General features: G+C 43.2%; 1 protein-coding gene across 1 annotated transcript in view; it reads left to right on the top strand.

Moving 5' to 3' along the window:
• The window catches only part of ARSJ (arylsulfatase family member J), a 34,205-nt gene extending 17,071 nt beyond the window's left edge, over positions 1-17,134 (top strand). The window contains exon 2 of the mRNA XM_033513750.1: positions 14,586-17,134. Coding sequence (XP_033369641.1) covers positions 14,586-15,987 — 1,402 coding nt within the window. The 3' untranslated portion in view covers positions 15,988-17,134. The remainder of the gene's footprint in view (positions 1-14,585) is intronic.
• The last annotated feature ends 1,350 nt before the right edge of the window (positions 17,135-18,484 follow it).

Genomic DNA, 18,484 nt, shown 5'->3' with positions numbered 1-18,484 from the left:
ATGGGAAGAAGGGAGGGGGAAGAAAAAAGTACAAACAAAGGCACTTTTCCTGAACTGGAGCAGTTTGGAGGATGGTAGAAAATGTAGTCAATGTAGAGCTACTTACCAGTGTTGGACTGGGATAGTTCCATGGGCTGTGTTAAATGCCTTACATTCCATATTTATTTTTCTATAGTACTAGGAAGTCTTGTGCACTTTGTGAAGCACCAGATGTTAGCCTGGGATTGCCTTGGAACAACCTGGGTATCACTGACACCTACAGATAATTCTAGATATGCAGTAAAATCCACAGACATACCTAGATGTTATCTTGGTGGTGAAAATCAGGATTTACATTAGTCCACACAGAAAGAGGAGCTGTTCTTCCCTTTCTCCATTCCTTATTTTTTCTTTGGGGGTGGCTAACTAAAAGCATATAAAGAATGAATTAAAAGCTGTTTGCACTTTATGCCTTCAATATATCAGAATGCCAACGTCTCCAGCAACCTTGCTGTTAACATTAAGTGGAAATTTATTGTCCTTGGAGTTGACTTGTAGCATTGGCAAAAAAGAGAATTACTGTTTATGTTGGGTTTTATATGACAGCCCAGGATGATGCATTTCTCGAGGCACTTGAGATGCAATTTCAGAGAGGCAAATGAGAATCAGTCAATGGGTCAGAGGAACACGGTTCAAAGGCCCATAGTTCATAAAATATTTATGTGCTGTTATAAAAGTAAAGAGGAAAGGGAGCTTATGTAACATACCAAAAAAATGAAGAGCCAGCAGAAAACTTCCTCTCCCATCCCACAACTGAACTGAACTTACATATTTCCAGAGAAAGTGTGTCCAGCCATGGCTTTTCCACAGCTATCCCAGGGTGTCTGCCATTTCAAATCCAGTAATTCAGTTCTTTGCTATTCTATTGTTCCTAGATGGATGCATCATGTCCAAGCTATGCTCACTGTGACCAACTGCAGAAAACTAGTTTGCCACAACTTGGCAGAGTTGTTGGTTTGGGGATTTTTTGGTATAATAATGTAATTGCAAGGGCAAAGGGGAAGGAGGAGATCAGAAAATATACTGGATGGTTTAAATTCAAATGACATTTCAAAGAAGATCACCCCAAAACACCACAATCCCCCTAAGCAGAAAAAAAAAACCATCTGAACTTCCAGGCAATAAAAGCCTGAGAGGAAATTTTGTTGGCAGTTATCTGGCTCATGGTGTCCTTTACACTGTTGATGCCTATTGTCATTCAGATTTTTTAATTTATCTGGATTTTTGGATAAGTGTCTTTTTGGTTTTAAAATACTGATCTTACATTTGCTCTATGTCTAAAATATTATGCACTGAAAGCACTAAAGAAGAATGTAAAAAAAAATAATTCAAGGCTTAATTTAAACTTCTGGGTAATGTGACTAACTGGAGGAAGCCCTGTTGGAATCACCAAGTTCCACTCTGATTGTAGTGAGGTTTTTAGGGGTTTTCCATCTTTCCCTTCTTTCTTTCACCTCGTTGCTCCGTAGTGTGGTGTAGCAGTTGCCATCCTCACCGGGACATGTGGCTGCAGTTTCCCCAGGTGACTGTCAGCATTGCGTCCCTCTTGAGGAAGTAGATTGTATGAGAAACACGGAGAAACTTCCAAATCAGAGCCAGAATGCATATTTAGCCCAGACTCTTGGCTTACAAGGAATGCAGGCAGAGGCTTTACAGACCTTTTGCTGCTCTCCCATTCTGCTGCTGCTGACTCTAGTCACCTCCCCTGCATTTTGGATTTGAACACACAGACTTAAGCCTGGGTTTGAGAAAGCAGATGCTTCACTTTAACACAAGTAATAGCGAGGAAATCGGTCCTGCAGTTTGTCGAGCACTGCTCGTGAAAAGCTGGGCATGAAATGAATGGACTGTTGAGGAATTTTACAGTCCTGCAGCCAGATTACCAGAATTCAAAATACATTAAGTGCTGAATATTGAATAAGCCAACTGGGAGAGTTCATGAAGAACCAAGGCAGTGCGGTTAAGTTGCAGGGGCAATTCACAGAACAAGTTGAAAATGTGTTTTATAGTGTGCACCCACTCCTGTGGGAAACCTGGTGAGGTGATCCTGGCCAAGCCCAGTGCTCTGACAGTAAATACAAAGCTGCCAGTGAATTACTGCACTGACTTTGTACAGCTGTACACAGGGGTGTTGATTTATCTGTTTGGTGGGACAAGTCATACACTGCTGCCACTAATGGGACAATAGAGATAAGAATGTTGTCACCGAGTGAGCTGACAGGCTCCCCGCAGGGCTCACAGCTTCCTCTGGCTCCTTGTCTCCTGTGTGACCCCTTGGAGCTACAGCCACAGATCTGTTTAGGGAACAGCAAAGTCTCCTGCAGACAAAGCTGAGCAGATGTGGTGGTGTGGTTGCAGCAATGTTCCTGACATGTTCCTGTCCCCAGAACACAGACACTGCCTGCTCTGTGGTGGTGTCACCACTCGTCACCTCTCTGTGGTGTGGTGCAGTCTTAGCACACACGCTGCTACACGATGTCAGGGAATTGCTGTGGGTTGATGTGCTCCTCCATTAACCTTCCTGGCTCCTGAAGAGGAAAGAAATATTTAGCTTTTTCACTCAAGACAGATGCAAAGCATGCCTGATTCTTGTATCTTCTCCTTCCCTCTTTTCCCTTTACAAGCCCCACAATCTCCAAATTTCTATTCCCACGCAGAGAGGAATGTTGAAAGTACCAAGAACACATTCTAAATCATGATGCTTTGTTCAGCATTACACCATTTTATTAATTTTGATGTTATTGCTGGGATTATTAACCACTGGAATACATAATTTCACAACTGGAACAGGATGTAAGTGATTTGGAAGCCGGAAATTATTTAGCACTGATGGAGTAACTTTCCACAGAGTTAATTGTGCTTCAGAAGAATGGATGGGTTATCATCTTGCTGTCATATTTTTCCAACTAATGCTTGGCTCCCACTGGAAACCTTGTGGTCAAAGACCAAATGTGTAGGAGCTGCTTTTCTGTGATGGTGACAATTTCACTTTGGCACCTCTGAGAAAACAGAACATGTCCTTTTCATCTTGAAGGACCAGATTTTTTGTAAAGGAAGCTTAATAGTGCTGATTGGGAATCAGTGGTCAGAAGTTCCTGTAACTTTTGTTGATTTAATGGAGATTTAGGGTCCTTTTTGAGAATCCCTATTTGTGTCTTTAGCTGTAAAAAATACAGACTAGTTTGTAAAATTTCTTTGCAAGTGCACTTGAATGTCAGTTCAAGAGCAGCCAGTTGTTTAGATCCATCCCATTCAAGAAAGCTCTTCTGTCACCAAGGGATTTCAGCAGGTGTAGAAGCTCTGTCCATACAAAGGTATCTTCTCCAGTCAGAGCTCCATAGCTGTTTAGTGAATCACACACTCATAAATGCTAAATGTGTTTCCCTTTCTCCTGAACAATGAGTGTTTCTCCAAGAATCACTACCTCTACTCTTATTTTTAATTTTTAATGGGTTATCTTCATTTTCTGGGTGGCATTAGCCCTAAAATCCCTTCTCACAGGGGATGTGATGCTAATATCACTCTAATTAATAAAATGTTTTCAGGCAGGGGGAGAAAGCCCCACAGAAGGCAGCATACAGTGCTGATGGCATCTCTGCATAGGTTCCATTAGTGTATTAGGAGTTGCTGGCTGTGTTGAATGCACACTGCCAAAACTTTGTGTGTGTCCCATTTACACCTCACTTACTCTTATCCAGCTCACTCCGTTATGTGAGTCATTTTTGTGGTATTTTCCCTGGGATCAAAATCACCTACTAGCATCTTAAATAAGGCACAGCTTCATTTATAGCAAATATTTTATGTACGCTTTGTCTGCTTTTATACATAGTTGCTAGACATGTAAGAGAACTCTGTTTATAGATTTTTGTTGGACCAACAGCGAGAGGGCACGTGTTTCCATTCCACCCTCTATTTTTTGCTCCATTTTATTTCCAGTGATGTTGCACCACAGCTTCAGTTCCTGTAAGGCTTTTGGATGCTGCCTCAGTGTAAGCAGCAAAGCAAGATGTGAGTGAGGAGCAGTGTGAATGAGAGTCAGGAGGGATTAGGGAGAGCGGCAGTGACATCCAAGAGAGCACTACTTGTTTTGCTAAGCCGGATTTAGGAGGGAAATAAAGCATTTTTCCAAATCTCTTCATTATTCGTCGCACAGTGGCCTAGAAACAGATGTGCTGTTAACCTCTGTCCCGTATTAACTGCAGTTTGTTCCCTGCTCTGGTGTGGGAGGCTGAGGGGGAGGGAGAAATGCAGCAGGGTGGGTGGCACGAGGGGGCTGCGCAGTGTCCGTGCCATGGCATCATACAGCCATCAAATGTGACACGGAGAGTTCTCCAATTCCATCACATTCCTGCTCTGCAGAGCAGGAATTACATTTCTCCTAGCCCTTGCCTGATTTGGGCAGGGAGCAAAGGTGGCATCTCAAATCCATTGGTACAGGAGCAGAGAGATCCCTGTCAAGTATCGCAGAGCTTCTTCAAGTACCATTAGTGACGGGACAAGGGAGGGGCCTCAAGTCGTGCCAGGGGAAGGTTTAGGTTGGATAGTAGGAAGAATTTCTTCACCCAAAGGATTGTCAAGTTGTGGAACCACCTGAAGCTCAAGTCATCACCCCTGTGACATTTAAAGGACACGTAGGTGTGGCACTTAGGGATGTGGTTTAGCAGTGGAATTGGCATTGTCAGGTCACTGGTTGGACTCGATTCTAAAGGTCTTTTCCAACCGTGGGTCACAGTGAGTTGGTCACGTACCTGCTGAAGTTGCTTTGTTCCTTTTGAGTTCCAGTGTGGTGCTTTCAATGCAGACATTTTACTTCCCTTTTGAATGCTGTACTATACAGTGTGTGCTGGCTCTGATGTGGTAGTTAAAAATTGTCACAGAACTGACTGACAGCCCTGCAGCACTGCTCCCCACTCTTCTCCCTGTGCTACAACAGCACACCTACATCCACTCAGACGCTGGCAGTGAAAGCAGTTCCTTTCTGTGTGGAATCTCCCCTGTGAGTAAACAAAGATGTTCCATTTCCCCGTGGTGTCAGTCAGGAACCTGTCATGTGGGACCCAGGTTAATGCAATACCTCGTTATCTTCATCTGTTATTTCTTTGGGAACCACACACAGGGCCTTGTCTTGATCAAAACTGAACTCAAATGTTCTGGTCAGATCTGAAAAAGGGGTTTTAATATACTATTTCTCAGGTGAATCAGGAAATAGAAAACCCAGTAGCCAGCAATATGTGACAGAACTCATACATAACTGGTGGCAATCACTGTAAATAAGCAGGTGCCTGTAAGCACTATATTTTGACAAGTCCAGTTACAAACTGGCTTAACAGCAGGGTGAGGCTCATTTGCATCCTGCCACCTTTTTTATCAGGACTAAAAAGCCCATTTTGAGCTTTAGCTGTGTTGTGCAACAGGCATAGTTCCAAACCTGCTCAAAGGGATGAGCAGCACAAAAGACTCAGAAACTGATATCAAAGTGTCAGAAGGACAAAAGAACTGGAGGTCAGTGGGGATGCTCAGGCTGAAAACTGTGCAGAACCCACAAGACAGCATCTCTTGGCTCCCAGCCCTCCCTCCCTTTCAAGGCAAGGTTATTCCTCTCACTAATGATTCAGTGCCACTGCTGCTGCCAGCAAATGTCAGCCCAGAAAACCAGCGAGATTGCTGAAAAGTCAAATTAGGGTGGCTTTTTTTTTCCCAGATAAAGCTGTTGTTCATATTATCAGGGCTGTAGCTTTTCTGGGAAAATTACTCTGGAGTGGCATGAAGCAATTGTGGGTGTTGTCTGTCCCTGTAGGGAAAACAGAAAACGGCATCGTTCTCTCACTGCCAAGAACGAGACCTTAAATGAGGGATCCAGGTAGGCACCACAGCCTCTGTGAAATTTCAACTTAGATTGTGTAATTCAACTTAGATTGTGAATGATACTCTCAGTTCTGAATAACACCTTATCATTTCATATGCAGCAGCATCAAATGCCACTGGCTGAAATGCATAATTAAACTGTAAAGACTGACAGCAGGTATCCCGCTCTCAGGCTGCTGTGCCGTACATGGGGGGTGAAGGAGAAGATAATGATTTGCTTTTGATGCACATGTACACGTTTTACAATGATGTTATGTGATGGAATGCATTAAGTAGAGCAAATAGAATGACCAAGTTGAGATGAAAGAGAAATAATCATCCAAGAATATTTCTTAATTAATCAGCATTCCCAGTGAACCTCCACATGAAAAAAAGGAGTTTGGTGCATTAATTCATGGACTCATTTTGATACTTTGATGACTCTGAGAAAAATTTCACCTAGAAGTATATTCAGTTGAAATTGATGTAATTATTCTTTTACTTCAATAGGTACATATTGATTAAAGGGGGCAGAATCTGTTCTCTGTCCTGGTATAGAGTCTTGGAGACAGTCAAGCTTGAGACATCTCACAAAGCAGGATAATAGAAATCTTATAAATCCTAAAGAGGTGTGGCTGTTACCACTTGATCTTTGTACTCCCAGAGTAATAATTTATCTCTAATTTTATATTACTGTCTGTAAGACTTGTCCAGGGGTTCAAAAGAAACTTAATGGCCTATGATACACTTAAGCTCACTAGAGCAGCGGAACTATGATGTTCTCCAATGTCACACTCAGAAACGGTGTGTTTATGTAGTTGGTCAGTGGTTAATAAAAAATTACAGCTGTCACAAAGTTTGGATGTTGTGAAGGTAATCTAAAACACTTGAGATGTCTCTGAAGTACCACATAGCCCTAACTTTTTTCAATGTCATAATGTTCTTTAATTATAAAGCAATTACCTCTCTCAAACGATGCCATATAAGCCCGTGATGTGGTGGTTGTTAACCTGTATTTTACATCCTGTCTTTTTGCCCTCAGTCATCCTTGCTGTCAATTCAAGGTCATTTTACAGCATTTAGATTGATATAGGCTCTAAGTGCTGGATGTATGAATAATAGATAAGGACAGTTCTAATTCAGAAATGGTACTAAATGCTCAAAATGAGTACTTTAATTAGAGAGTAATGTAAGACAATAACTGTTTGGCTGCTACCTTAAGGGCTGCCATCAAGTATGTCATTTTTATGAGAGATGTCTTCTTATGAAAGGCAACCATATAGTGAGTATCTTTCACATCCCTTAGGTGACTCACTGAATAAATCCTTCCTATATAAAGATGAACCAACTTTCCTAAACTGTCACAGGATTAGGTGGAAAGTATTTCACACATGTGCATGGCCGGCTTTCATTTTTGGTCATGTAAAAACTCTTGTGTTATTTTAAATATTAAAATATTCTTTTAGACAGAATATGAGACACCTTGAAGTTTGCTCTGTCTGTAACAGTGACTATTCTGGGATATTAGGAGGCTCAGGGGTGCTGTTCTCCCAGCAGAGCAGAGAACAGAGGCTGGAATGAAGGCACCTCTCCATTACAAACTGGAACCTGCTGTGTCCCTGTCCTGGCACGCTGGTCCTGCTCCAACCTCACTTTGGGAGTACCCAAGGGGGGGATTCTTCTGCACACCATTTTTAGAATCCATTTATCTCCTTTTCTTCTGGTTTTTCTCCTGCAGGAATGGCCACAGCAGGACTACAACTTCGTCTCTAACTAATCGCAGAGTCATTTTAGGTTTCTTTCCCTTGGAACATGGTGATTAGGTGTCATATCCGCTCGGATCTGATGTTGCTGAGAGCCCAGAATTTGGTGGTGGGGTCTGGATTTGTGGTTGGCATGCAAAGTATTTAGTCAAATTGTTTTCTTTCCATGTCACTCCCATGTAGACGTGAAACCGCCAGCGCCGATTATGCAATCACACATTTTCCTCCCCTTTTCCCTAAATGAATTACAGTGATAAAGCTGGAAATGTTGTGCTCTGTTTCCACAGCTGCAGCAAACTGGGAGCAAAGAAAACAATAGCTGCACATACACATGTGCATTCCAGCTGCTGCCAGCTCCCACTTATCCTTGCTGTCCTCCCATTGGAGCAGATAAATTGCCTCCATGACAGGAAAGGTTGGTAGCAGATAAGCTGCCAGTATAATAATGTTTGGTATGAAAATACTAATTGCAACTTAATTTGGAGGGTGATTTAAAGTTCAAGCTTCTGGAACCAGGGAGAGTAGCCCTGAGGAAAGGCAGATGAAGGTTTCTGTTCCTTTTCCCTCCCAGCTTGGTCCCACAGCCAGATATTTTTCCTTTAAAGCTCACAACTCTGGAGACAACAGTTGCTTTCCCACTGTTTGCTGAGCTCTGCCTCGCTCCAGGGGTGCCAGTTGCATCTGCAGGAGCTGGGAAGATTAAAGAGAGAGGATCTGGTGTGAGTCCTGGAGATGTAAAACTCTTGGAATATAGAACCATGGAGAACAGCATTTTGCGACCAGTTTTCAATCATTTCTATGTGCCAGGTGATAAAAATCCATTTCACAATATAAACAATATCGGGGTGTAAGGACATCATTTAAACAACCAAATGCCAGGGCTGGTGTGAGATCAGAATTTGGAAATGATTCTGAGGTTGAGTTCATGCATCAAAATCCAAATGGCATTTGGTAAAATAGGGATACCTCAACTCCTGTAAGTCCATGGACAAAAGGTAATGGGAGCAAAACTGCTAACATGATTAGTCTGCAAGGAAATTGCTACTTTATTTTTCTTTTCCTGAATTTGATAGAAGAGTCTTAACTGATTTAAAAACAACAATGAAAAACTTGAAAGTAGGGCAAGATACAGAATCTTCCAAATGACATATATGCAATAGCATTGCCAGAGTGATAAAACAGTAAATAATGGGAGTTAGACTTTTTAGGTAAACACTTGGTTTAGAAGTAGATACCTTTCCTGCTCTGATTTATAAGCACAAAAAAATTCAAGGAATACATCTGTGGATGAAATGTGAATGTGTGTGTGTGTCTGAGTGAACGCTTCAGGTTTGATTTGTGTGGGCTGACACAGTGAAAGTCTGTGAGGGTTTGGAGTTTGCATTTAGTCTTTAGTGATGCATTTTCTTCTCTGATCCATTCACAATCAGAACCCACTTTCCCCCAAAATCCCAAAGTCATAAGCCAGAAGATAAAAATGATAGATATTGAATGATACATCCAATATAGAAAACTGTGGTGTTCTGCCATTTTTGAAAGCTCAAATGTGCGCTTAGGTAGCGTAGGCTCAGGGCTCCTTGGCATGAGCAGACTATGTTGCATGAAAACTTTCATGCTGACATTTAGGAGTGTTTCCCATGGGATTATACACAGTTGCCATGGACTGTAAACACTGAAGAAATGAGATAGATGGGACTTATCTTAACCTGGTCTTGTCCAGAGCAGATAGTGAATGTGCTGCCCTAAAGAGTGCCCAGGTGCCACCGCCTGCCTTGGCTCTCGTGGGAGCTTGGCAGTTGGAAATCAGCAGTCAAGACTTGTTATCAGACTTGTTATAAGTTAGGAAAAGAAGGGAAATAGGAAGGACAGGAACATTTAGAAAACATTTTGCTTATCAGCAAATTGACTTAATAGCAATGAGAGAGAAACACTGTGGCTACACACTCTGGCTTTGTTGTTATCAGTCTGAAGGGACGGGACTTACTGATGGTTTGGCAGCAATTCCTGTCAGGCTGTGATGGCTTTATTTGGTTCTCATTTCAATCAGCTCAGCCCTGCCCTCTGCCCCAGTGTCTCCTGGATCAACCCTTTTCCACCTTTACTCTGAGTTTAGTTTTAAAAACCTCAGCGTACGCAACATGAAGCATTTTGTTTTTATGGCAGACATTTCTGCTGCAGAGGCATTTTGTGTGATTCTTTCACTCTGCTCCATATCCAGCATGCCCATGATCAGGATCCCCCTGCCCTGCTCTTCACCAGCCTGGGTGGAAGACTGACAGCAGAAGAGTTCCTGTTTCCCTCACAAGCTGAAAACAACTTTTGAGATGACTCAAAGTGAACGTCCCTGCCCAAAGTAACAACTTTTTCAAACCTGTAGGGTTTGTGGGCTCCATTCTAAAGCCTCAGTCCGCTATAAAAATGTCCTTGTTGGATCTGGCTTCTCTCTCTGGTGATTGTGTCCTGCTGCTGGTGATTTGCTGGTGGTAAGTGGAATGCTGGGGTTTTTTCCCCCCACTGACTTGGACCTCTGAGGACTGAGTGCCCTAAAATGACATTTCTCTATTTTCTGTTCACCTGGAATTTCTCTGTTTTAGCTGTTGTGTAATACAAATAGTTTCAGGGAAAATGTCAAAGACTGTTCTTTAGTAACCCCTAAATCTATGTTCTAGACTGGTATCTGCATGTTGTATTTTTAACAAGGAAATGCACAGTCGTCAATAATGATCCCTTTAATTTATGTAGCATGCAGACTTCAGTGCTGTCACTCTCTATGCAACTCCTGGCAAATGTGGGGTTTTTATTTAAAGTATCCTTTTCTAAATCCTAGGCTAGAGTTCATTATTTTTAAAATTGAGATTTTTTTTTCAACATATCCTGAGCTATGCAAGCATAATAAAAATACATTTTCCACATGTACTAACTAGAGCTATGCTAGCAAAAGTTCCTGAAACTGGAAACTTCCAACTGAGCTTCTTTGTTAATCTTCAGTGAGCCTTAAAAGAATCTCAGTTTGAAGACAATTAATGCAGTATTTGAAAATGGTGAGAGCTTGAAATCAATAGTGTTGTACATGCACATCACAAAATTAGAAACATCCCAGCTTCTTCCTCAGTGCAGAACCCACCCTGAAGTTAAGGGGGAAAACACTCAATAGAAAACTCCTCAGGGGAAGATTTTTTCAGGGAAGCTGGCTTGGCCTACGTCTGTGTAAGGCTGTGTAGGGGATGTGAGGCGTGCCAGGAGAATCCCTCCACAGCCCCTCAGTCCTGCTCTCTGCTGCGGGGGAATAGCACTGAAAGTGTGCAAAGGTTCTGTCACTGATCTCCTGCTCTGCAGATGAGAACTGGAAACTAATTCAGCACTACTGAGGGCATCAGAAAAAGGGGAAATGAAGCCTCCCGATGTTAATTCCTCAAACTCAGGTCTCACTGACTTCGGTGTGCCTGTGGTGATTTACATCCATAACACTTCAATGTGCAGCTGACCTTCAGCAACTGAATGGTTTCTGTACCTTGAGACCGGAGGTGGGAGTGATGTGAGAGCCACTGCCTGAGCTTTGTGTCTGAATTAAAACAGGAAGGGAACTTGTGTTGGAAAGGGGTGTCATGAGCTCACACTCAGGAGGGAGGATTTATTTGCTTATTTATTTATTTTACAAACCTTCTGAAATATTTCTCTGAGCATCCAAGAAGCAAAGGGCTATGAAGTCACTGGGGTGCTCCCAGAGGGAAGCCATTGCTTTAAAGTTTCCCCTACAAACAAGAAAACAGCTCAGTGTGTCAGTGAGCCAGCACCGAGCATCTGCCTTGGCTGCAACACTTATCACAGCGGGTTTCACTGTGAACATCTGAACAATACACCAGGAAAACAAAAACAAGAATAGAAAATGCACAAAGAGCCGTCCCTGTATAGTGAGTAGAAATTAATTTTTAATATGTCTTGTTAGCTGAACATTTCACACAAATCTTACTTAGTTCCTTGTCATGCAAATTGCAAATTTCAGGTATTCTAAAGGAGACACTTATGATCCAGAATCTTGGAGGAGTAGGGAGGAGAGCGTAGCATGTGCATATAAAGTATTCCCAAGTCTTGAACCCCCCTACTCTTTATACAGGCTCTTAGCAGTTAATGGCCTATATGTAAATAATGCCCAGGAAGGTCAGAGTCTAAAAAATGATGAAATAGATTCTGTGGCTTGTCAGCATTTGCTTAGAATTGACTGGTTACTAGTGCTGAAATTCTAATAATGAATTCCAGACCATTCTCAGTCCTAACTTGCTTTCTGCATTTGGGATTAAATTCAACCAATTTATTCTAAAAAGTGGAAGCCATGAAATCTATAGGATATATCTCACAGACATTTCATGGCTGTTGATGAGCTCATGACTTAATCTGCTAGAGAACACCCCCAAAATCAGCACCTGACTCTTAATCCCTTTATGTTGTGCCTGGTTCAGGTTTTTTTTCCCTCTTGCACAGTCTAGAAACAGTTTCAAAACAGTTGTTTTGTGACAACTTTCTTATTGCTATTAATGCCATTTGCTTCCATATCATCACTGTCTTTTGCCCAGGTTACTTTGCTTTTCTACGAATGCCCTGCAAATCCTTTGAAAATGAAATACTTTCACTGAAAAAGTAACGTTGGCACATAATGGATCAATTAGAAAGGCATGTGGTGCAGGAAAGTGAACAAATCTTGACCATTTTTGTCATAGTGAACAGTCTTCTGATAATCAGAGATTGATATTTCTTTGAAGCATTTCCACACTTGAAATATTTTGACTTTAAAAATGTTTCGGTTTGCAGGTTTCTTTTTCTCACACACAAGTATAAAAATGTGTCTCTTTGTGTGCCTATAGGTATATTCTGAAGCACAGCCATGCCAGAAATAGCACACAGACACACTCACACATCTGGGAAACACACCAAAGTCTCCTGCAAAGAGGCAGCAGCAGGGAATATACGTGCATATAGATGGATGTATGTTATATCTGCACTGTTACCAGCATATTGAATAACTTCCTGAGGGCACTGCTGAAACAAGATGTAGTGCTGAATAACCTGTATGACTGAGGTTAATTCTTGCTATTTTTTGGTTCAGTATTTGTCAGATCAACAGTGTAAGAATTTCATGCTAGGATCTCTGAGTAGCCCTGGCTGGGGAATCTGCCCGATGTTTTAGGAATTCTTGATGGGAATTAACCTTGTGTGACTATCATGCTTTCTGTTCTAAGCACAAGAGGCAGATTGGATTTTTGCATATTCTGTGGCTTGTTGCCCTCAGGCCCAGCTTCTCAGTTTCCAGAGGAGAAGGGTGGTGGAAGGATCCCTCCTGCTCACAACAGGGAAAATCCTGACTTCCAGCAAAATTAGCTTATTACAGGGAAACTGCCCAGCTGGGACCCAGGGCTGACCTTGTGGTCGAGGAGGCTGTCAGAGTTAAGGAAGCAGAAGCTGTTGACTAAAATGGCTGAGTGAGGACAAGGACTTTTCCACTTGGATCAAAAAATGGGATTTTACTGAAAGGATTTAACAAGGCGGAGGAAAGGGAAGGAGAAGGAAATGAAATGCCTTGTGGACATAGTTCCCTGAGGAGTCCCAAATATGGAATGAGCTGAAGTACGGGGCAGTGCATGGCTTTCCTGGTTGTAATTTACCTGTTTTAAGGGGAGAATATTGCAGCTGAACAATGGGAAGGATGTGGGACTTGTGTGCACGTGACATTTCTTTTCCAAAAGCGCAATGTAGATCCCAGAAACCCGTAATTTTCAGAGCGTGTTTTAACTCTCTCCTGCAGCATCTCCTGCGTTGTCAGCACCAGCCTGTGAGTCTGGGGACAATTGAGTGGCAGGGCTCCAGGTCTCCAGCCTGCTCCCAGAGACAATGCTGTGCAGAGGGGCTGGCAGGGCAGAGCACAGTGCAGCACGCTGGGTCCAGAGCAGCACAACACCCAGAGCTTCTGCAGGCACTCAGTGAGACCGGAGCTTCTGGTTCCGTGGAAATTAGCTGCAGAATTAAATGGGAGTTACGCAATCCGTACACATTGCCAGCCATTAAAGACAGCTATGGAGCCTTCAAGGATCTCGGCCAGGAGGCCCTCGTATGAAAGCAGGCTCTAAGTTATTTATGGACAGGCAGAGCCTAATGGTTTTAATTTTCTAGATAGCTCAGGAGGCCGATCAGATTGGCAACACCAGCAGAATGTGTCAAGAAGCCCCAACTCCTGCTACCACAAATTAATAAGAACTGGTTTTGGGGGAGATACTCAGTTTTGGTGAACTTGGCTGTTCTATACATGGCTGAGAATTGAATCTGTTCTCACACTCGGGGAGAAGTTGTCTTTGGTCTGCTATCTGCTGTTGCATTCTCTTTTTTAGTGTCAAACTGATATAAATGTATTTGCCCTTGATTTTTGATACTTACTGCTGCCCGTGCTGGATTCATTTTCTCATCATATGGAGGCCATATGTATTCTTTACACATAGCATGTAGCACACTGCAGAATTTATTATCCCATCCTTTAAACATACTGCTCTTACACATTGAAAGCCCAGCATTTTTATATGCTGTAGATACGTTCACCGCTAGCGAATTACGAGGCACTGTAAAAATTGTATTTATCCACATAATTTTCTATAGTCATTGTTAAATGGAGACATGTGGAGGAGAGAAGGGTGCCTCAAAGTATCGGTGCTCCTGTATATGTAGGTATTTTGAGTAGCTCAGACCATGGAGGGGAAGGTTTCATCCCGTGGTGAGGTGAGGACAGATTTCATAGTGTGACCAAGTTGGTTTTTTGAAGGCAGCGCACAGAGGCACTCTGAAATATTTCCAGAGAAGGCTGTGGCTTCCATAAGGATATTTTCTGTTGGGGTTAAGGTGCCCATACACCTGAGCAGTTCCTCCACCAGCCTGATGCCTGTCTCCTCCCACCTCCAGGTACCAGATCCACACGGGACTGCAGCACTCCATCATCCGGCCGACGCAGCCCAACTGCTTACCTCTGGATAACGTCACGCTACCTCAGAAGCTGAAGGAGGTCGGGTACTCCACACACATGGTGGGCAAGTGGCACCTGGGCTTCTACCGCAGGGAGTGCATGCCCACACAGAGGGGCTTCGACTCCTTCTTCGGCTCGCTCCTGGGCAGCGGTGACTACTACACCCACTTCAAGTGCGACAGCCCCGGGATATGCGGCTACGACCTGTACGAGAACGACAACGCCGCCTGGGACCACGACAACGGCATCTACTCCACGCAGATGTACACGCAGAAAGTGCAGCAGATCCTGGCTTCTCATAACCCCAGGAAGCCCATATTCCTGTATATTGCCTACCAGGCTGTCCATTCGCCTCTTCAGGCGCCAGGCAGGTATTTTGAACATTACCGCTCGATAAACAACATCAACAGGCGGCGGTACGCGGCCATGCTGGCCTGCTTGGACGAGGCCATAAACAACGTGACCCTCGCCCTAAGGAAGTACGGCTACTACGAGAACAGCATTATCATTTATTCTTCTGATAACGGTGGGCAGCCGATGGCCGGAGGCAGTAACTGGCCTCTCCGAGGAAGCAAAGGCACCTATTGGGAAGGAGGTATCCGTGCTGTCGGGTTTGTGCACAGCCCCCTCCTGAAAAACAAAGGGTCTGTGTGCAAGGAGCTGGTGCACATCACAGACTGGTTCCCCACGCTGATCACGCTGGCCGAGGGGCAGATCGACGAAGACATCCAGCTGGATGGCTATGACGTGTGGGAGACCATCAGCGAGGGCAGGCGTTCCCCGCGGGTCGACATCCTGCACAACATCGACCCCATCTACACCAAAGCCAAGAATGGCTCCTGGGCCGCTGGCTATGGGATCTGGAACACGGCCATCCAGTCTGCCATCAGAGTGAATCACTGGAAGCTGCTGACGGGAAACCCGGGGTACAGCGACTGGGTGCCTCCACAGGCCTTCAGCAATGCGGGTCCCAACCGCTGGCACAACGAACGCGTCTCCTGGTCAGCCGGGAAAACCGTGTGGCTCTTCAACATCACGGCCGACCCCTACGAGCGTGTGGACCTGTCTGCCAGGCACCCAGAGGTGGTGAAGCAGCTGCTGAGGAGGCTCTCGCAGTTCAACAAGACGGCGGTGCCCGTCCGCTACCCGCCCAAGGACCCTCGCAGCAACCCCAAGCTCAACGGAGGAGTCTGGGGGCCGTGGTTTAAGGAGGACGATAAGAAAAAGAAGTCAGATAAAAGCAAAGGTGCAAAGAAGCAGAAGAAGAGCAAGAACAAGAAGAAAGCCAGTCGGAAAAAGGGGCAGTCGTTTCACTGCCGGTCACGTCTTGCTGGTGGCTAAACTCTGAGCAGGCTCCTTGGCCAGGCCTGAATCAGCCTGGCCCCACTTTTTGAACTTCAGATGGAATGGACTAGAAATGCCAGTTCTGCACTGTGGATGAAAGTTGTCATCTTGTAATTTTGTCTCTGATTTCACCAGCACAAGATACTTTAACACTCTGCGTGACCCTATGACAGACTTTCTCCTCCACAGGATGAGTGGTCCTCACCCATCACCAGACACATTCCGGATAACAGCAGCGATAGCATCTTGTTCTAGGAGACTTAGCTTTGATGGACAAATGATGGCTCCTTGCCTTAATTATTAGCTGGAATCTTTGGAGAGCTTGGAGATGTCAGTGGCAGATGTTCTCAAGCTGACAGATGGTTCAGAAGGAGAAAGGAGAAACAAAACCAGAGAACCTCTGTGGGTCAGTGCTAGTCATCAACCTATGACCTCTTTTGATACAACACAGCAAAAACTGAAGCCATCAGGCTGACTTTGTTGAGGTGCTGGGGAGGGGGGCATGATGGGAGGAAAGCTGCTTTAAATTAGATTTTGTCCATATTAAATAATTCTGAAATATTTTTAATATTTCCTAGATGTGCTGAGCTCCCCCCATTTGCAGTAAAACACATGACCAAGGGGCACACGCCACGTGTAATTTATTGCAGGCATAGACCAAAACGCATCGCCAAAGTGAATGTAGTATTTAAACACTTTAAGATAACTCTACAACTATATGTAAAAGATATAACTTATTTTACAGCACAATCCTTACTTCTCTTCCATTAAAAGTTCCTGGCTGATGCAAGGTACTCATGTGGATGCCAGGGTTGTTGGGTTCTTTTAACGCTGACTTTTTAAATTTTATTTCCACCCTGTCATTCAGAGTTTATTTAACAGATTCATCTCCTCAGAGTACTGTAAACCAAGGAAATACTGTATACACTGCTAGGATGAGGAAGGAGAGCAATTCAGGTGTGTCACTGCATTATATATTTACCTTCAGCGGTTTTGAATGTAACAAAGGGTTTATTTAATTTAGGAGTCCCGTGAATATTGTTCAGTTTCTGTACAGAGGCTAGGCCATCTTGATGTTGGGGGGGAAAATTCGACTTTAAACCTTTTATTTATGTACCTATTAAAATAGTTTATTTTTATGGCATTCATAAAAGCGGTCTGCCTCTTTTTTGCATCTGAGACAGAAATTCTGGCCTAGTCTGTTTTAAACAAACTCAAGTAAGCTGTTTTATTACTATTATTTTTGGTGCAGGGATGTTGTCTGACATTTTGCTTCTGAAACAGAATTTCTTCTCCCAATACGTATATCATTGGAGACATGCTTCAAAGTTTGCCCTTTTCCATGGATGATGGATGCCTGGACTGGCTGCACATTCCTGGTGGTCTGTGGTAATTGATAAAATGCACACACACATTTGAGCTTCAAGATGAATTATGTTAAGTGAAATTGATGATTCATTTGTGGAATGGCTATGACGTATTTTGGTAAAATTTCAGATAAGTCTGCTTTTCAGCAGTGTGTCACTTAACTCAGAAATTATATAAATGGATTATGGTTAAAAAATTGAGCATTCCTAAAATCAGTGTGCACAGACATCTGAATGAAATACAACTGTCCAGCACTCCAGCAAGCCATGAGCTTTTCAAAAGGCAACTAAGTGCAGGTACCTACTGCCAAACCTGGCAAACGGAATACTTAAAGCTATAAAGCAGAATAAAACTGCCCTTACCAAAACACAGAAACAACTCTAGCAGCTCTTAGAGTTACTTCTCTAATGAATATACTGGGGAAGACACAGAAATGGACTTGGAGAATTGCATGTAAATAATAATTAGAAAAAGATGGTGTGTATCTGCTTAAGTGTTTAATATTGTCGCTGTTATTTTTCATGCTGTGTGGTCCTTAAGATGACTAATTAATTCCTTAGAAATCTGTCTTCACATCCACACTATCCAGTGAGTAATCAGGAACTCTGATGTTTTCTGAATTCTCACTTTTTTTAAAAAAATGTGCCACTGATGTCCTTAAAAGAAAGGAGAATAACGTATTGAGATATTCATATCTTTGAGAAGATACATTTAATTTTCCAGGGTAATTTTTAAAGGCAAAAATTAGGTGTATGCATTAAACTGTATACAGAGAGACTAAGATATTTTAATTTATTTTGGCAGAACAGCAGCAAGGCGGTGTGATAGAGTGTTGTCCTCGTAGAATTAATGACTGCCCTTTTCCCTGAAGGTTTTATGGTGGCTTTGGCTTTCATTGGGCCACAGCAGCCAGAGAACATTATTCTCTGACAACATTTTATTCTATAATTATTTATATCTGTTCTCTCTCAGGCAGAATGGGAGTCCTTGAAAGTAACCGGTGCAAGGCAGAGCAGTGGATCAGTTCCCTGTGTGTTAAATAAATGTGCCACAAGAGTAAGTGTTCAGAGAGTACACAGTGCGAGTACATCTCCAATGAATTTGATATTTTGATCAAGCAGAGGGC

Source organism: Parus major, chromosome 4 (assembly GCF_001522545.3).
Source record: "Parus major isolate Abel chromosome 4, Parus_major1.1, whole genome shotgun sequence".
NCBI classification, from domain to species: domain Eukaryota; kingdom Metazoa; phylum Chordata; class Aves; order Passeriformes; family Paridae; genus Parus; species Parus major.
Note: the sequence above shows the minus strand (reverse complement) of the source record. Positions and strands in the feature narration are given on the sequence as shown.